This window comes from Falco punctatus (assembly GCF_963210335.1).
Source record: "Falco punctatus genome assembly, chromosome: 7".
In the NCBI taxonomy this organism is placed as follows: domain Eukaryota; kingdom Metazoa; phylum Chordata; class Aves; order Falconiformes; family Falconidae; genus Falco; species Falco punctatus.
In genome coordinates, this window is record NC_137587.1 from 16250367 (window position 1) to 16271141 (window position 20775).

Below are 20775 nucleotides of genomic sequence, written 5' to 3' on the forward strand. Positions count from 1 at the left end.
AGATGCTGCCACCCACACAATCTGTCACTCATTTAAGAGCGCAGTTATCCACAGGGGTTTTTTCCTCCTTCTCCTTAAAGCCATCTTTTATAGTTTGTGAGTAGTTCCTGAAGTTACCTCTCATCTAGGTCGCTGCAGCAAAACTTTAGTTAGAGTCAGTAACTGCTACAAGAGGCAGAGGAGTTTCTTACCGGGAAGACATACTCACCAGGTTTTCAAGTGTAACAAGTAGCCACAGCCAAGTACAAAATCATAACATGAATTCATATTGATTTTCCAAAAGGAGAACAAAATAGAAAAAACTACACTTGTATAAAGAATGCCACATGCAGCATTTCCTAGCATAAGACACAAAGGACAACTACTGCATAACAGTATTTGTATAATTAAATAACCTTTCTTGTAAGAAATTAGGTATCATCTAGAAAGATTTTGTGCTTCTTATCATATAAAGGCAATAAACATAGTACATCACTGTATGACTAAAATATTATCAGAATGATTGTTTTCAAGGTGAAAAAAAATTACCGGACACTGGAAAATAGCAGCTTTCCAGCAATGAGCATTTCTTCTTCATGAATATGGCACACTTCTCATAGAATAAATTCTTAAAAATAGATCTTAGAGACAACAGACTATTTGAACAAACAACTGTCTCCCTCCTTTAACTTCTTGAAGTTACGCAGGATAGTTACTCCCGAGGAGGCAATCCCTAAATCCATCATTCTCAACAGCACACTTTCACCTTGTTCCTGATGTCTTACAGTAAGTTACTTCAATAGTTTCACATAAGACAAGTACCAGAGATGGTGGTGAAAAAAGGCAGTGAGAGTTGTATGTAACCAGAAGCAAAAGGCTAGCTAATGGTCAGACAGGGATTTATACCTTCTGGGAGCTCAGCCACAATGTGCAGCTTCAGATGGAGCTGAGACACATAAACAGGCATATACAAGATAAAATACATACTGCTTCCCAAGAGCCTGGATCTGCCAACAGGAGTGGGGAACCCCTCCCCCAAAATCCACAGAACTCCACACATCATTTCACCCCAGAATTCCAATAAGCTTACATTTTAGTAAAAATACTATTATGCCTCCAAGTGAGGATAAACATGAAGGACAGGAAAATACCATGTGTGTGAAGATAGGAGAGCTTAATGGACAGATCAAGGGTGGGGAGAAAATCACTTACAGGACAAATGGCAGTAGATGGGGCTATAGACCAGTAAAGTACTGAAGTTACATTACAGGCTGGTAATATTAAGAACGTTCACAAAAACAATAAACACCTCTAACTCCATGGTATTGCTGGCATACAAATTCTAAAAGTCTTGCTACCAGCATGCCATTTGTTAGTCTCAAACCATAGTTTGTTTTTTCTTCTGCCTTTTCTAATAAAGAAGCAGGAAACAGAGGAAAGTTTGTTCTACATGGTACTACTCACATATTTCAGCCTTTTGAAATAAAGAATCTATCTCAACCAAAAGCCATTTCATTCTATCTGCTTACAAGACTTGAGAGATAAAACAGAGACAAACAGAACATTAAATAATGTGGTTTTAAACATGTAAATATTGCAAATATTAATTTTACATCATTTTAGACATTCTTTACAAGTTCTTCCAGTAAAGTCTGAAGTAGCTGTAAGAATCTTCTAAACAGATTTCCATTTCAAGTGAAGAAAATGTTAGTAATGTTGCTGCAGCACAATTAAAGAGTCTTACTCCAAAAACTTCCTCTGACTTCAGTCAGTTCTGATCTAAGGTTTAATGACACATCCCAAATTACAGGTCAAAACCTTGGGTCCAATTCATTCATAGTTTCTTCTTCGGTGCTTCACTTTCACTAGAAATTCAGAATCATAAACCAAGATACTCTGATATGTTACTTATGCTTATAATATTATTTCTTCCTTAAATTAAGCTCTCCTCATGTAATTTTCCTAGGTACACAATTCAAGGCTTGAGCAAGTAGGAACAAATGAGTATACTACTTTCAAACTGACTACATCTGCTTCTCATCTTTACAGGTTCCTATCAAAAAATAGCCTAAAATTTCACTCCAATTAGCTTACCTGAATTCAAGAAGCATTATCTTTCTAATAGCAAACCTAAAAAAAACCAAACAATCAATTAACACAGGAAAGAAAGCCTCCCATACACACCTTTGTAGAAACATCTAGGAATTATTTCTGCTCCCCCCACTTCCATGCAAGTGCAACCACTTGAATGCAGAAGCAACTGCTGGGGAAGCTAAAGTTCACATGCTTCATTAAGTTCATTAAGCAAACAGATTTACATTAAAAAAAACCAAACATATAGATCTTCTAAATATGAAGACACTGCTTCCAATAGCCTTGAAGAGATAAATTGCTAGAAGCTGAGAGTGTCTTCTGGAAAACTACAACTATATATTTCATCAGTTTGTAATAGTATCTCTTCTTACTGACTGGAAATGAAAGCTTGTTCTGATCCTGTATGGCAATTCTTTAATTACTTTCATGAAGGAATAATAAACAGAATTCTCTCCAGAGCTCAAACTCTCCCAGAAAAGCTCCAAAGAACTACAACTTTTCTGTACACAGCTATAGAACGCAGTTCATCTTGAATTCTTTGTCTCTTCCATCTAACATTACAATTCACTAAAATGAGACTTGCCCTTTAAAAACCCAGTAACAATAATCAGGGAACAAGCGAAAAAACTTGAGGCACCAACTGCTCAACAGATATTTTTTTTCCTCTACACACCTCAGTGACAAAAGAAGGGATCAGTCTTCTACAACTATCACAACAAAATCAACATAAAACACAAAAGATCACCAGATCAAGGAACCAAACAATACTATGTCCACCCATCACATTTAAGGATTATGAGCTCATGAACTTTCTTTTTGCCACATTCAGACTTTGAAACGCCATAATGATTAAATGATTCAAACACACTCAAGTAATTTTCATCTGCTTTCAACATGTTAATGCATTTTAAAATATTTTACAAAACATTAAAAACCACTTCAATGCAGAAAATGTTGGAATGTTTGTTTATAAGCAAAAGTGACTAGTGTACTTACTTTGACCTGACAATTTCTTTTGTATACACATCTTCAATAACCTGTGGGAAAGAACATTTCCAAAAAAATGGTCAAGAACTTCATGTACTTCATAAAGTGATTAGAAATGCATTAAAACATCTTACGCACTCAAAGTTACTCTAAATTAATTACTCTCTGCTTACTGCTATTTGACCAAAATGCTGTAACAACTATGTCTCAGCTCTGAAGAGTCCTAAAGCTTCATAGACATACACTCTCACAAAGGAAGTTAATCAACTTAGGAGAAGGCATACAACGATAGAAAACTGACAGGACCTTCATTCAAGTTATTCTGAAAGAATAACCTACACCTCACTAAGATTTTTATACAAACGTCAAAGAGATTAAAACTTTTTTTTATTTTTAATCTTTGGCTTACTGTTGAATTGACATTTAACCAAATCCAGCCATTTTTACTTAGTGCAGATTCTTTCATTCCTGTTGGAAGAACTATCTGTTACAACAGATACATTCTTACATCACATGACAATCCAGCTGCTTATGTACATCCTAGTTCTAACAATTGCAGACAAACAGTATCACAAATACTACAGTGAGATTGAGTATACTGAGGCTGGAAAGGAAGGGTTAGCCAAATAACCACCCGGGAAAGAAACCTAATGCTTAAGAACCCCACATGATAGAAAACCAACACAAAACCAAACACATCATGCCAAATTTTAAACATTCAAAACACACACATCCACCAGAGCAGTACTAAAGTTACCTGATCAAAACTCTCTGAGGAAGCTTTTAGAAAGAAGTACATAGTTTAGTAATACCTGCATCTTTCATCCTTCTTTGATTTCTAAGAGGAACACCTCCTCAAATATCTTTTAAGCTCAAAGGAGGTGCTCAAAAATCTTGCATTCTCCTACGGTCTTGGCCAAAATAAACTGAACAAATCGCATACAAAAGAACTGCAGTGCTATAGCACACCTTTATAACAGCACCTACATTTATAAACTAAAAATATATAAATACAGCGTGTTAAGCAACTGTTGACCTTACAAGCAGTCTTCTACACTCTTACATTAAAAAAGCACCATTGGACGTTGGCACATCAGAAAAGGGTTGATCCTCATTTTTTTATATCCCAACACAATTCCAGTAAAATTATTTACCTTTGAATCAAAAGACAATTTTTTCTTCACATGTGGAGCCCAGTATTTATTTGCTAACTGCATGGAGGAAAATATATAAAAAAAAAATTAAATATATACATGTTCAGTTGTAGCGATACAATAACTCTGTAGCACATCTCGTTCCAAAACTTTATTTCACTAGTACCTTGCTTCATTTCAGCTTACGGTAACTGCAGGTTACAAAATTATGTTTTCCAAGAGCAATGATTCTCAACCACGTAAGGTTTTATGCCCAACCCAACAGAAATGCAAGTCCCTGTAAAAATTTCAGTTGCATAGACTGGTATATAATAAACACCTTTTTTCTTACATTACTTCTAGCAAATCCCTCAAAAATACCCCATGATCTTTCAGAGATTGCAAACCCGAGGCTGAAAATTATTACTCTGCCACTGAGAGATTTCAAGGAACTAGAAGCTATATATAGATCTAAAATTTCAAGGCTATTCACTGTAGCCACCACTTCACCAAAACTCCTGAGCCAGTGGCAAGTTTCCTAAGCAACTTCATTCAACCTTCCTCATGCTGTAGAACAGGAAGGAAAGTGGCATTTCCAGCACAAAAGATGAATACTTGTATAAAACGACTTAAAATGTTCAGCAACGGGAAACTCTCAGCAACTTTCCACGGCCTGGAACAAACCTGACTGATGTTGTAGTGCTGCCCTTGTAGATTCCTCTGGTCTGGAAACGCGGAGGGCAAACACCCCCTCACATGTAACCCTGGTGTCAAATCTTTCTTCATTTAGGACGAGCCAAGGCTCTTTCCCTCACACCCACCGACGGCAAAGACTATTAAACACGGAGGCGCCGCCGCTGCCGGCCGGGCCCCTGCAGCAGCCGGCCCAGCCGCGGGAGAGGCGGCCCGCAGACCCCCGCCGGCCCTACCTGGGTCACGTACTCCGCGTTGATCTGTGACACCGTGGGCGCCACGATCTTCTTCGGCGGGGCCGAGGCCGCCGGCGCCGCCATGGTGTCGCCGTCCCGAGCCGCCGGGCCGCACAGCCGCCCCCCGCCGCTCGCAGCCCGGGCAGGCCCCGCGCGCAGGGGAGGCCGAGCGGAAGCACCGTGCACGCGGGGAGCAGCGGAGCTGGCAGCGCTTCCGGGGCGAGGGGCGCGAGAGCGGCGGCGGGGCGGGGCGGCGGCTGCGCCACCTGCCGCGCGCTCCCCGCCACTGCAGCCGGCGGGCGCGGGCGCCGGGCGGCGAGGCGGGTTCCGGAGCCGGCCCCGGTGGAGGGCTGCCCGCCGGCCCGGGCCGGCACCGGCAGCACACCCGCCCTTTGCCGGGAGCGCCTCAACGAGCCCCTCGGGAGCCTGTAAGAGCCGGAGGGCTGAGGGGAAAGAAGAGGGAGGCGGTGAAGGCACCAGGTGGCCTCTGCCCTCTCCCTTCGCTGTAAAGCCGCAAAGGCTACTCCTCCTACGGTGTTTGTCCTTAAGGGCAAAGGTTTCCGTCACACCAAGCGTGGGCCGAGGCCTGGGCGTAGCTGCCCGCTCGGTCTGACAGACACCCCTCCCCGGGGGTCCGGGGAGGAGAGGCGAAGCAAGAGGGAGGAATCAGAGGCTCACAGCAGTCTGGTAACGACTTAGAGTGGTTTGCGATGAAGTTACTCTATTTGGTAAACAGATTAATTAAGGAGGAAATTAACGGACTCCCTAGAGAAGTCCCAGCGCTTTGTTTCTGTGCTCATTATCCAGCACCTGCCACTTGAGTGCTTTCAGCTTGCAGGCAGGTACCATTGAAGTCTGTTTGAATATGACCTCCTTTGTTTTGATATCAAGGTGATCTCTGTTTCATTTCTTCAAGCAGAGGTTAAACTAAATATTCTTTCTGAAGTTGAATTAGAATGTACAGTGGGAATGGAAAAAGTAATGACAGTACCTTGAATAGGATCAGACAGTGGCAGCATTCAAATAAATACACCTGCTGCAACCCTTTGCTTTAAAAGATCCAGAAAATTTGTGTTTCACAATTAGGTTGTTCTATATTTGACTGCCTCAGAAATCAACATACATAGCTTATGTTTGCATGTATCAGAACAAGTAGAAATGTAACAGCTTGTCAGTTTGGCAAACAAACAGTACTTTTACTATCAGAGTAGACTAGAGAGCTAAATGGCAGGAAAGGAGAGAACTATTGAAGCTATGAATCAGTAATATAAAAGGACAAAGGAATGTAAGATCATTACCTGTAAATATAAGCTGAAAATAGGAAAGCTTCTAAAACTAGCTTTCAGATGGGAGCTAAAGGTTTGATTTGTGCTTAAGTGGACCATGGGACAATTAGGAGAGGCTATGATGATTTCTTGGGATCAGAGGTGACAGTAATTGATGACCTTCGATTTCTTGTCTAGTCCTATGCTCAAGTGTTACCTAGAAGGTGACATTTTTTTTAATTATCCCTATATCAAAAAATAGGCAGGCAAGTAGATTTTGGTCTTGGTAAATTGTCTAGAACAGCCTTGCAAGGCTGACTTAAACCTTCTGACCTCTGCTTATGATAGATCATCAGGCATGTGTCAGAACCCACAAATTTCCATAGGATATCAAGGCTATGAAAGCTCAAGGAGGAATCCATGTTTACCTAACTTTTGGCACTTGGGTGTCCCAGTGAGGTCTTAAACGCACTACAATGTGGTGACAGAGGTCCTTCCAGAGGGCAAATGAGAACTAATTTAAGTGCTCTGATTCATTTTCTGAAGGACCTTCTGATATCAGAAACTAATATTAGATGCCTAATGTTAGGCAATATGATTACATCCCTTGGTGGCAATGTCAAGTAAAGTGATAGAGATCTCCTCCCTATAAATAATCATTAAATATTTCTCTGTAAGGGGTGTTGTTTTGTTACAGAGTGCTGGGACAGTAGGACTACAAATGAATAGCGAAAGTAAATTAGCACTTTGCCAAAATAAATCACTTTCAAACCTAAAGAGCACCTGAACCTTTAAAGAGAAGTTGTGGTGAGACCAGGCATAATGACACACAGTGTTGTACCTGTGTACCCATCTGCAACTCTCACCCCAGCTCACAACTGTCTATTAAGACTGGTTTCTTGAACACTATGCTCAGTTTCCCCCTGAGTGGAGGCACATCTGTCACTTTCCACCCCAAACTGTTTTGTAGTCAGGGGAAAAAAAAAACCCTGCACCCCATCGTCCCCACAGTCTTCTGTGAAGTTCTCCATCTTTCAGTACTCATTGACTTAACATGTCAAGAAAATCAAATATTCTTTCTCTTCAAAAATCTGTTAATTCATTCATGAAGACATGTATTATTTAAAAAGTCACACATTTGAGTAGATGCAGTTTTCAAGACTATGACTCATTTCTAGGCTGCATACAGTCCTGGTCAATTTATATTCAATGCTGCTTTCTTGCTTAATTAGCTCTCCTTGTTTTGGATGCTTGCCCTTAAATATTATTGTAGCCAGGAAGAATATGCTTTTCTCCTCTTTTTTGTATGCTATATAAGCCAAGGTCATCAATAAGCTGGCCACTGCTTTTCTCTCTGTGATTCTCTCCCGAATAATCAATGGGTCAGGAAGTATCTAGTGATAATCAGCAGAGGTTGATTCTATGTTCTGTCCTGCCTACCTTTTAGATTATTTTAGGTTCTACACAGTTATAGAAATTATTAATTTCTAGCAATGAACACTCCAAATAATTAATCTATAAGGATTTCTAATATTAATTGATTTTAAGGTTTGTTATTGGTTTAGGGTCTTCAGTAAGACGTGACCAGTGAAACTAGATTCAGTGGCTACATACTTCTAATATAAAAGTGTTTTCATTTTTTTACTGTTTCTCTTTCACACAAATATAGAGATTTACCTTTTGAATCTTTCATCTTTCAGCTTCTTAGATGTAAATAAACTCTGCACTGAGAGACGGAGGCTCAGTATGGATACCATCTTGCACCTATGTAAACTCTGGTGAGAAATCTTTGTTCCACAGCAGGTAACAAATGCCACCACGGTGCTCAGGGTACAAAATGTCATTACCTTACGCATTCTAGTCATCGGGTTCCTTCAAAGTTATAAATGGGCATCAGGTGACTTCTCCACACAAGCAGCGTGCTAGGGACAGGTATTCCCCACATGCCTCAGCCTGGTCACTGCAGTGCAGCAGTTACTCCTGGCTCTTTGATGTGGAATGACAGAGTGGCTACTATCGCAACTCTGCTATTGCCTGAACTCCCAGTTGCCAGGGGATCGAAGGTGGCAGAGGTTCCCCTAACATAAAACAGAATTGAAGATACTGAAACCTTGCCAGGGTGGGGACTCTGCTCCCTTACAGCTGAGGGCACGCTAATGCTGCTCTGATGAAACCGATGAGCAGCTCACTGGCAGCGTTGTTGTCCTGCTCCATGCTCTCCCACCCAGGGGTTGTTTTCCTGCTGGTCAACCAATGTGATTTCAGGCTAGGCCTAAAGCTCCAGTGCATGATCAAGGCTTTGAGTCTTTGATCCGCATTACTTCTTGAGAGATGCCGGAGCCTCTTATTCCTTCCAAAATTACCGAATGAGGCTGTACTTCTGCTTACAATAGCAGTTTTTACTCTTTTCTAGTATGTTGAATACCGTTAGTGTTTCTTGGACCTTGTGGCACATAACTCAAGACACCAAGGGAAGTCTACATTACATTTTTCAAAAGTGAGCTGCGACTGTTCTGACAGCAATGTATGCAGAAAGTAAAAAATAAAAACTTTACGTCCTAAAGGGAGATGGCTGAATTGTGCTTTCCCTTTGCAACTTAAAAATACCGAGGTGGTCCAGGTGATTTTTAATACAACTATGCTTCTCAGGATGGAGGCCTAGATACCTGTGTGCATCTCACTGCTGTACGGGAATTTGTTGTCTGGCCTAATATAATTACATTCTATTAAATGCATAAGCTTAGCTTTGCGGAAGTACCTAACTACACACTGGATACCTTAACTTAGGGCAGATGAATCCCAGCCCCAGGGACATTAAGCCATATGTTGGGTAGGCTTTCTGTGAAGCAAGGCTGTAAAGCTTGGGAGACTACATCTTTTTAAAATCAGCTTTTATCTCTAGCTTGTTGACTTTTACACATAAACACAAGGGGGTTTGAGGCCTCCCTCTGAAAAACTCTGAAACAGAAAGCTTCAATCGTGAGAAGTTCAAGTCTTATCATGTATATGCACAAACTTGCACATACAGCTTTTCTTCTAACCAAAGAAGGAAAGTGACTATGAATATGCAGCACTTTTAAATATTACTTGCGAAGTTATAAGAAATAAGTTTTTGAAAGGGTCAGGGAGATGAATGGCATAGAAATGGAATAATTATTTATGGAATAATGCATTATTCAAAGATGACCAGAAACCTCCTGTGTATCTTACATGTTCAAATGATAGAAGAAACATACTGATTTAACCTGATTTCAGGTAAATAAATTTTTGAAAAGCTGCTCAGAAAAGATCAGAGGAATCTTTCAACGTGTGAAAAGCTTAGGCACAATGACTGGGGTTATTCCTTTACTTATAGCTTATCCTTCATAGCAGTTAATAGCCACATAAACTAAATGTTGAGCCTGTTTATTACAGTTTTAATTCAATCACATCTCATTGCTTTTACTATTTTATGTGCATTCTTCTAGTCCAAGACTTTGTCACTGTGTTAATCTCATTAAAGATGGGTACTCACTCAGTAAATATGTGTACTTCCACTCAGTAAATATGGGTACTTTCAAAAATGATGCCTCAGTTTAGTAACAGATGCTTCTTAAAATATTTAGAATTTTGAAGTGTAAAGAAGCCGTCAGTAGCATTCTGATTTGTGTATAAATATTTATTTAGCACACATTCTGGCCAATGTACTGCCCTTGATTTTTGTGCAAAACTTACAATAACTTCAGTGGAAATTCTGAGCTCATGACTAGAGAAAAATATGGTTAATTCAGCAACCCAGCTGTTTTTACATCCCAGAATAGCAAGCAGTGCCTCTAGTGAAAGAGAAGGGGAAATACGGGAGTTTATCATCCTTTGCTTTCTGTTGCTGGGCACACATTTGGGTAACTGCTCAAGTTAGAGCGGACTCTGGGCTATACTAATTCTCTGCAGAGAATTTTAGTTAGGTTCCTACCAACTGGAGCAGAACAGTGGTATGAAGATAAGAGATCAGTAAAACTGTAGAAATATTGGCTAGAAATCCTGCAAGAGGCTGTTATGTGATACAATTTCTATGGGGCGAAAAAATAATGTGAGATAAATCTGCTTGATGGAGGAGCGTGAGGCCTTCACTGAAATGAGACTCCAAGGAAAATAATTTCCTTTCTGCTAGTGCTAGCTTAAGAAATGTTATGGAAAGTTAAGTCTGTTGCAGCATCACTGTAAAAGTAGATTCTCGATCACATATCCTTTTTCACAATACAGAAAAAAAAAAAAAAAAGATCGCAGACAAAACTGAAGCATATCTGATACGCAGCACAAAACTTAATCAAGAGAGAACAACCCGTAAGATGCTGAGAGCTAGGTCCAGTCTCCTAAAACTTTCATCCTTGTCTTTCTCCATGTTTTCTAGGCTTTTAGTAGACATTTCCATTAGCATGGCAGGATTTTAAGAGGATAAGATGGCAATTAAAACAGAATACCTACTGAAAAGAGCAAAATTCACACTGGTATTAATACTAAAAGTTAATAAATTATTTTTCAATGATTCCTTTTACCGAAAAAACCCTTCTACTGTGATATAAACTAGAATATCACACAACAAATGATTTTAGCTTATTGGCAAATGGACATTTTTCCTCTGCTAATTGCACTAACATCAGACACGTTATTTGATGCCTGAGGGAATTCTTACAAAGTTATTCTCACTACCTAAGTACCTGCTATTATTAAGAACCAGAGTACAAAATACAAGATAAACTGCACTACGGCAAACAAGGTTACAAGATACTAATCCAAAGTTACTCTCAATGTCATGAAAAAATCATAATATGAGCTTAAAATTTATCCTCAAGTTGACTGATGCACTTGAGGTGTCTAGATGGCTTAGCAGATTCCAACTTGGTTTAGTAGGACTGTATTGTCACTAACAGGAGTATCTCTGCTCAGCTGTATTTTCCAGGGTCCTCTTAGAATCAAAATAAAGTAGAAATTGAGGAAATCATCTGAATTTCTGTAGCTCAGCAAGCTACTTTTGCAAACACATACTAAGCATTAAAATGTATGCTCTTTAAAAAAAATGCACAAATAAAATAATGCAAATTTGCATACTAAGAAGATAGCATGTTCCTTGATGGCAAGAGAAACTGAGTGCAATGCATTAGCTGTACAAATGGGGGACACTACGCGTAGTTTGTTTCTTTAGCTTATGAATAGAATTTTATGTTTTATACAGCAGCAGCCACATAATTTTCTGTATTCCCCTCCTTTACTATGTCAGCAAGGCATGTTTCAATGCCACATCCAGTGAAGCAGCCATAGGCAAAGCTGGACAGCCACCATTTCCCTGTGCTCTTATTACCCTACATACCCAGACCACTTTCAGTGGAGAATGAGAGACCCCAGCCCACATCATAGCTGGTCAGCTTCTCACATCTTCATGCACTCACATCCTCAGGCGCCATTTTGCATGCCACAGCAGCACACGTGCAACCACCATCTCTGTGACTCTCTGTAAGTCACATACAGGGTTTCACAGATCCATACTAACTGGGACCAGGGACACTGGAAGGATTTCAGTGAAAAGGAAAGATTTCAGCTGCATATCCAAACTACGTCAGGTGTATAGCAGCATCAAGCCATGCAGAAACATATGCTGGAAGCAAACAAGAACTGGAATGGCTAAGTACAGAAGTAAAACAGCATTCAAAGACTTGTGATAACTCAGGTCACACATAGTGACACTTTCATGTTAGAATGGCACTTTCTGAACAAGCAAATGATCAATTTACTTGTGAGGGTTTTGTTGGCATAAGGCTGATTTCTCCTTCACTTGCATGGACTTTGAAGATACACTTTTTTAACAGATACTAAAAGAGATGCCATTTAAAAGCTGCTTGACAGAACCAGTTAACATATGGAGAACAATTAATTTGCTCAACCTGGAGCAAATAAGGTATATAAGAGCTCTGTAATTTCAATTTTCCTTATGATAACTGCCTCTCAGACACATCTCATCCATAGCCATCAGACCATAAAACTAGGCTATTAAGTTAAAACTTGCACTTTAAAAATCCACAAAACCTTGCACTAAGAACATGAACCGTGACCCCTTTAGTTATTTAGATGTAGACATTTTCAACATTATTACAAGGGGCCATTAGAAGGACCAAATCCATGGTCTTTATTGATTTAAGAGTCATCCAGCTGTACTTATCTGGGTGTTACTCAAGTGAGCTACTGTTGCAAGATTATGACTGAATTTTACATTTATACTAGAAGGCAGCCAGCAAAACTAAACATTAGATCCAGCATCTCAGTTTGAAACCTAAGGTCTCATTAACTTCAGTCTAGTTCCTTCTGTGTCTATCTCCTATTTGCCTCATAAACTTTTCTTGTTGGCTCTGGGTATAACAGTGAGAGCACATCACGGACAAGTGAGAAACCACTCAGTAAGAAGGAACTACAAAACTGATTAAACAGGTTTTCTGTAGTTTATGATGGCTTTTTTCCTTTTTGAATTTTTCCTTAGAGATATATAGGAATACTTATATATATTTTGCAAGTTTTGACTTTCTGCAAGCATTGCAAGGATAGCACAGCAATCAAAATCATACACATTTTCATTTATCCGTAGCCACACTTCCTAAATAGAAAATAGATGTGATCAGTTAGCACTACAGTTCCAGTGAATTTAGTATACTTTGTCTTTTTTAAAAAAATCCCTTTTACCTTTTTCTGCTTGTTTTAAAATATTTGACCCTTCTTTTATTCCACACAGAAATACCTCAAAGCTGAATACAGGCAGTTCGAGAAGTTCTCCTTGAGGGGAGCTCAATATCAACACAGGAGGACCCACTGTTTTCCTGCTTACAATGTGCTTTCGTTCTGCATAAAGTCTTAAAAAAAATCCACAAATTCAGTACCATGAGACCACTACTATTAGCCATCAGCTCATTCTAACAAAACCACAGGCAATGTTTCTGCCACCAAAGATACTTCAAAGATTAATGGCTTGAACTTTCCTTGAAGCGTTATGGAAAATGACTAACATACTAATGAGCAACACAAAATGTCATTGTCAACACTGGGAGAACCATTCTAGCTCAAATTCTCAAAGGTACTCAGAGGATTTTACTGTCAGCTTCAAAGGGACAGGATTCCAACCTTAATATTTTTTTCTTCTGATTCTTTAGAAACCGCTTTACCTGTTCTATTTGGTTTATGCTATAATCCCCCTAAAATTCTGAGTTTATACTGACAGAAAACTTTTCAAAAAGGGGTAGAGAGCCAGATAAACAGTGGCCCTTGCTGCCCTTCTGAAATCCCATTATGGCCCAATTACGTTGGTTTCCAAATTAATCAGACTTCCCACATACGTCTATTCAACCCTGAAAAGCAGCTTTCTGTATTACCTTGCCCTCATTTTACTCAAATTGGTATTTTCAAAACATACCAAGTTTGGTGTTCTCTAATCATTCCTCTCAAACATAGCATTTTGTAAAATAACTGTGACTCCTTAAGAAAGATCATACTATCTTTGAACGTATTTCTATTTTATGACAAAACAAGAGCTGAAGCAAACCCTATTGTTTTAACATGCAAATTTAGTTACTTTGATATGTAGTCTTAAAACTTTTCTGCATAGTGAAAGTTACATCGTTTCAAAACTCAGCTGCATGTAAACTGTACAATAAAAGTACAACATAAACAAAATAGTTTATTACAAGTATTTCAAGAGCTCTACAATACACTTTCAAAACACTTTATACAGTATTCTCTTTCAATATGAAACAATTCACATAGGGAGAAAAATTCTCAATATATAACTATAGTTATTATTAACATATTGAATTCATCTGTCATACAAAAATCATAGTAACTACAGACTGTTTCCGACTATCTTTCCTGGTTTTGTTCTCTCTGAAAATGAGAAACAGTAACATGTACAAAAATAAAATAAAAGTTTTCTTCACTCTTCATTTATACCAAATACTACAAAGCTCATGCCACAACAAAACCTAGATAAATAATTTCAAATTTTTTTTACAAAAATCAAAACCATTTTACTTAAATAAATATAGATCTATTTAAATCATGAGAAGAATGTCATGTTACTTACAGATATGTTAATTTAGAAATAGGATTAAAAACTTCATGGTTCAACTATTCAAAAATTGCATAACAAAGGAAAACATCCTAAAAAGGTAGTTTTCAGAGGAAAAAAAAAAAGAAACTTTATTCTTGTTCATAATTAATAAAGCTCCATTGCACTTACGCTTTTTGCCAGCCCTACAGGCACAATGGGCAAAGCTTCCTACTTACCAGAAAGTATAACTACTGATTCTATTAATACAAAATTGGAATTACTTAATTTGAGCTAAAAGTTATTTTCAGTCTCTTATATTTAATGTAACAAGAACATGACTTCCCAACAAAACTGCTCATCTGAATTATTACCACATTTTAGAGAACATTTCTTTTACTGGTGCAACATGTGTGCTAGACAGGAGACTGGAACAGATAGTAAGCCCATTTACAATGTTAATGATAATTTCTTGTCTTTTTTTCTTGCAGAAAAATAGTTTAGTATTGCTTGAACTGGCCAAAAAAGCTAGAAAAGGCAAGGGATACACAAAGAAGTGGTAAAGTGGATTAACTGATTAGAAACCCTGCTATTTTAGCATTATCTACTTATATTTTATCATGAAAAGGGAAAAGATCCAATTCATCCACAGATCTCCAAGCACATTACAAAGCAGGTAACGTTTTTCTATTAACTCCTCTATAATGCCACATCAATATTTTTTTCTCATTATTTTCCCCCTTCTCTAGTTACTTATTTTCTGCATCTTCTATTTTTTTTATTTTTTTTTTTAGGAAGTATGACTACAGCAACTGTCCTTTGTGTGCAATGTATAGGGATCCAGAAGAAAGTAAAAGGACCGTTTTTTCTCTATTCTAGAAGTTAGCTTTTTATCTTTACTTTTCTGGTAGTTATAATTGGACAGCATAACAAAATCCTGTACAGAAAAAGGTGTAACTTTTAAAATATATGACTCATGGAGCACTGCAGATTGCTGCAACACTATTAATACAGTAAGAATCTGTACTTATGAATTAATTTAGGAAAATAAATGCAAAGTGGCTTTTCTGTTGCAAGTTTTTTTTTGTTTTAAACATCTTCCTACATTCACCACAATTTATATCAAGTAGACAGTTCCAAAGACAGTAAATTAACTCTTCACCTCCATAACAGAATAGTCGTAACAGTCATCCCCATAATAGAAAAAAGATAATCCCATTCAGCCAATTGTTCAGTCTAACATAAGCCTTTTAATAATTATGCAACCAGATATATAATTTCATAGGACATTATCCAGTTTTGATAAAAACTATGTATTCTTCAGTTGTTGCGCAGTGGAACTCAGGTTTAAGCTCTCTTTAAAGTGAATAAGGTGATGTCTTTTCAAATGTGGGGCCTGTCTGAAATTTTTACCACAAACTAAACATTCAAATGGCTTCTGTCCAGCATGCATTACATAATGTCTTTCAAGCTTTGAAGGAGACTTAAAAATTTTAAAGCAGATACTGCACTGATACAATTTGTTAACATCTTCATTTTTTTCAGTATCTTCAGAAAAGTCATGCCAACAGCTGTAACAGCTTTTCTCTGTTTCCAACAATTTACTACCCAAATACGGCTCTGTGCTTCTACTGCTGGTGTCAAGACCAAAGTCCCCTGACTCGATTTCAACTTTGATTTCAGCTGCATGGTTTGACTGAATCAGCTCAAATTCTTGAAAGCTAGATGCCTGTGAAGGTGTTTGAGAACAACCCGAATAACCCACAGGCTGAGAACACTTAAATTCAATGTGATCTCCCTGATGACTGAAAAGTTTGTTCAGGTTTTCAAATTCTTCCTGGCAAACTGGGCTTTTATAGGGTCTCTTTTCAGTATGGGTGAGCTGATGTCTTTTTAAGTGAGCTGACTGTCTAAATGTCTTCCCACAAACATTACAGCCAAAGGGCTTCTGTCCCGTGTGTATAAGATAATGTCTTTGAAGTTTGGATGAAGATGGAAAGATTTTTTCACATCTGTCACATTTACACACTTTGCGTCTGTTACATATATTTTTAGCAGAAGCTGAAAAAGCACAGTGAGGTACTTCTGAATTATCAAAGAAACCATCATCTGATGAACCATAAAAAACATCTTCTTTATTATCCACTGAATCATCAGTGTTTAACCTGCTTTCACCAGGAAGCATACCTTCTAAATTAATTCCAAAGTCGTGAGGTTGCAGGTGCTTCTGCCAAGGTAATGGCACAGCTAAGGTTCTTTTCATCCGATTACTAAGTACCTTGTGCATGTCAAGCTTGCTATGGCAATCCTTGAAAGGTTTAGTAGAAGCATGCTGATCAGAACACTGATCTCTAGCTGCAACCAGGTCAGAACTTTTAAAGTGACCCGATTTTATTTTTTTTCTATCAGTCAAAGCAAAGTCTGTTGCCTTTCCTCCAGTACACTTCAGCTTCATCAGGATCTTATTTTTCATACTGACTGCATGGCTGCATGCTGTTGTACCATTATTTGAACTTTTGCCATCTCTTAAGTAACATTTGTGCAAACTTAGAACCTGCTCTGTTTCAAAACACTGCTCACATGCAGGGCACTGAAATGGTACAACATAAATTGAGTGAACATCAAGTGGGTTTTTCTCCTGTGACTCGTAAGTGTCAGCATTCTCAAGGCTATCCCTCTTTCCTTCGAGCAGGTTGTGAGGTCTGGCATATTTAAGAGTCTTTGCTTTGTATACAATATTGGGGAAAGTCTTATTTCTGGCATGGAGCTGTTTGTGCTTCATGAGTTTGCTCTGTATTTTAAACCCCTTCTGACAAAAACAGCACTGAAAAGGCTTTTCTTCAGTATGTGTGAGCTGATGGATTTTCAAGTGCGTTGACTGTCTGAAAGATTTGCCACATGAAGAACACTTGAAAGGTTTCTGGCCAGTGTGAATAAGGAAGTGTCTTTCTAGCTTAGATCTTGATGGAAATGTCTTGTTACATGATTCACAAGCATGACTTTTCTTTCTCCTCCTGGCACCACGTAGATGATCTGCCTTCAGACATTGATGCAGTGTCCACCGTTCTTCAGCTGTAAAAGATTTCCAGCACGCAGAACATTGAAATATGCCACAAGTGACCCTGTCTTGCTCAGAATCCACAGAGTTTTCTGCTTGCTTCGTATCATTCTGATAATTTTCATTATGAAGCTGCTGATGCTTTAAGAAAGTGATTAAGTTTTTGAAGTTTCTATAACAAACAGTACACTTAAAAGGCAGCTTATGTGTTAACTGATGCCTCTCCAGGTGGACTAGCTGCCTAAATGTTTTATGGCATACATGACATTCAAATGGCTTTTGACCAGTATGTATCAGATAATGCCTAGCTAATTTGGATGGAGTTTCAAACTGTTTATAGCAAATGTCACAAATATATGGCTTTCTTTTGGGTATCCTGTCAGCTGTTACTTTTACCATTTTTAAAAAGCAATTACACCTCGCCTACTGTTAAGTTTCTTCAGATAGGTATTTCAAGTGAAATCAATTGCATGCTAAGATGGAAGGATGTAGAAGAAGCAGATTTTCTTAGATGTTCTTAAATCCCACAGGTCCCTAAAATAAGAGAGAGAGTATTATTTTAGCCTACATTAATATGTAATTGTCTAAGTTTGCCTCATTTTCTACATAAAAGACCAAAAGCATCTAGATTAGAATACTCCTGATTTAACTTAGCTTAAAAGGCTTTTCTTCTAACAGAGTAATCACTCGTTATGTTACATAATATGGAAAAAATAAACTTGTTTCTTCCGGAAAGTAGTCTAAGTCATCTGTGCTGTGAACACAGCTATACTTCCACATAATATTCAGTTCAGCTACCTTATGATGTTTTAGGTTATTTACAAATAAAGCATGTTCTTAACAAAATATACAAGAACCTACTGAAATAAATTTCTCCCCTACAGCACTAACTAACTCCCATATATATTTATGAAGATGAGAGAAAGAGAAAACTAGGGATTCTTGGGCATCGAAAATAAGAAATTAATGCAGTGTTAGTGAGGAGTAAAAATACTTAGTTTCAATGTATTGTTAGTTACTCTTCACATTTCTACATGTTATGAACTGTATCCAGTAATAATTTTTTTTTTGCTGACTGGTTCTGGTGTTTGCCAGTTTGAGATAAAGCAAGATCAACACGCTAACCATAAACTACAACCAGAATAAGGATAACCCCCAAAACAAGGATGAACACAGGTTTATACTCACTGTCTCACAATACAGCTAGACTATCAGTGATACCTAACCATGCATATACTCTGAAATCATCATAAATATGAAGGTCGTTACCGTAATTCATCATAATGAATGTTTTAGTCTAAACCAAACCCATTAAATAGGTTTAATTTTCCTTGGTTTATCAACAGACTGAACACACTTGGGCAAGCTACTGTGTCTCAGCTAAGGCATAATGACTTACAAACAAGAAACAGAAACTTTGTAAGTACCTGAGTGCATGAAAAGTTATTAAAATATTCATAGGAACAGCTAAAAATCACTCCAAGTAACCATTTCACCCAAGCCGTCCACTGCGAGGCCTACTCATGTCTAGACAGCCTCCAAAGTGGTCTTAACTTCCTCTGAAGGAGGTTGCTTAACCTCAGCAGAGCTCCTACTCCAACATCGCACCCTCCCACAAAGCTTTTCCTGGCACTCAGCTATGCCTTTCTTTACTACAAAGTTATTTCCATTCTCCTGTGAACTTGGAAAATAACTGCTCTCTGTCACAACTTCATGTATTCTAACTCTCCCTTTTTTTTTTTTTTTTTGGTAAACTGGGAAAATTCTGGGTTTTTTTTAAGTATTGCTTTTAGTTCCACTAAAAAAAACCACAAACACAACAACTTGCAGCATCTAAGGCAGATTAAGTCTTCCAGTCCACAAGAGCAGTACAAACAGCAGAATAAAAATACCTCTATGGTATACCTGTATCTCCTTATAAAAAAAAAAAAAAAAAAAAAAAAAGGATGGAGGGAGCAAACTTTAAAGCAACCACATAATAATTAGGACTTGTAGTAACTTTGAGATACACAAGACATTTCTAATAACTATAATCGCTGATATTTTGATACTATAACTCACAAGTTTTATATTCTTTCTACATAACAGCAGAATAATAATAAAAAATCATTTATGTCCGTAGTTTTTAAGAATTCAGAAATACTTGAAAATTCCATTCAAAGTCACTGCCAAGAATAAAAGCCTACTGCAATTTAAAGCAAGCTACAATGAGACTCAAAAGACTGAAAATACCTGGTAAATCAAGGTTTTTCTTACGCTTAATGGAAAGAAACCTGGCCGTCTGGTAGGATCATTCTACCTCTAACAGATATGTTGCTGTATGATTGTGGGCTTTATTAAATAACATTTGGATCTATGCCTTATATATGCATGTACAACTGCAGTTGTCACTACACTGGAGTTACCTAATGACACTAATGAAATAGTTCAGGATAGGATTTATCAATGCTATAAAGCAATTGAGAAAGTCAACTTTTCCTCTCCTATTTCTTTTCCTGTATAATTTTAACAGCTACTCAGTTTCAGCCGCCTTTTGAAGATGCAAGAAAACACAACACTCTTAGGACACCTCCTTTTCCTCCCAGTTGTCACACCATGTAAAAGCTGGGAGTTCAGAGAGTGTAAGTGTGTGACACCAAATGCCTTCTAGTTTGTGCTACTGTGAAGCTCGAGACAGGTAGGCTGAGAAAAGCTGCTCTGCTACGCTGAGAGTTTCTGTACAGCTCAAGGCAGCCTCCGTTAGCAAGGAAGGAAAACCTCCTGAGAAAGAACTGTAAAGACTGATGAATTTTAGTTAACATACTGTCATACAGCTCTAATTTACGCATCAGGAAAATGCTCAAACAGTATATTGACACGCAAAGAAAAAACAGTCCTAAGTAAGAGACAGCTGTGGCATATTACACAAGGGATTTTGTATTTAGCTTATAAATTTTTTAAAGATTTTATCTGGTGAATGAGGAAAATGCTCTGTAGTACAAGGTGTCAAAAGCAGACCAGAGCTTCTTGCTGGGGTCGTCTTGCCCTGTGAAACACTAAAGGCTCAGATGAGGTAAATTTAGGGGATGCAGTGGAAGGAGAAAGAAGCTAAGACAGGCATTATTGTGTGGCCCAAATACATTTTCAAATCCTATTTACTAAGGACGGACTTCTCCACATCTATTCAGGGTGCTCTGTGCCTTGCACATCTAAGGAGTAAACATGCTGCTGCTAAAGATCAAAGAGCAAAAAACAAACTTGCAATATTGTCTCCTGCCAGCCTTGGAAG

General features: G+C 38.2%; 2 protein-coding genes and 1 long non-coding RNA gene across 7 annotated transcripts in view; 1 reads left to right on the top strand and 2 right to left on the bottom strand.

Moving 5' to 3' along the window:
• The window catches only part of AQR (aquarius intron-binding spliceosomal factor), a 55631-nt gene extending 50286 nt beyond the window's left edge, over positions 1–5345 (bottom strand). Inside the window, exons 1-4 of the mRNA XM_080394730.1 lie at positions 5123–5345; positions 4215–4271; positions 3070–3110; positions 2074–2109 (exon numbers count right to left, since the gene is read on the bottom strand). Coding sequence (XP_080250856.1) covers positions 2074–2109; positions 3070–3110; positions 4215–4271; positions 5123–5206 — 218 coding nt within the window. The 5' untranslated portion in view covers positions 5207–5345. The remainder of the gene's footprint in view (positions 1–2073; positions 2110–3069; positions 3111–4214; positions 4272–5122) is intronic.
• A 513-nt stretch (positions 5346–5858) lies between these two features.
• LOC308066873 lies at positions 5859–15252 on the top strand. Of its 2 annotated transcripts, none has more exons than XR_013929350.1 (3): positions 5859–5964; positions 8088–8190; positions 13145–15252. It is a non-coding gene; the product is annotated as an uncharacterized lncRNA (long non-coding RNA). The 2 variants fall into 2 exon arrangements; XR_013929351.1 differs by having other exon boundaries at positions 8088–8165.
• ZNF770 (zinc finger protein 770) overlaps positions 14064–20775 on the bottom strand; it is a 28642-nt gene continuing 21930 nt past the window's right edge. For all 4 annotated transcript variants that reach the window (XM_080394737.1, XM_080394736.1, XM_080394738.1 and 1 more), the window contains one exon: positions 14064–18041. In XM_080394737.1, coding sequence (XP_080250863.1) covers positions 15759–17906 — 2148 coding nt within the window. In that variant the 5' untranslated portion in view covers positions 17907–18041 and the 3' untranslated portion in view covers positions 14064–15758. The remainder of the gene's footprint in view (positions 18042–20775) is intronic.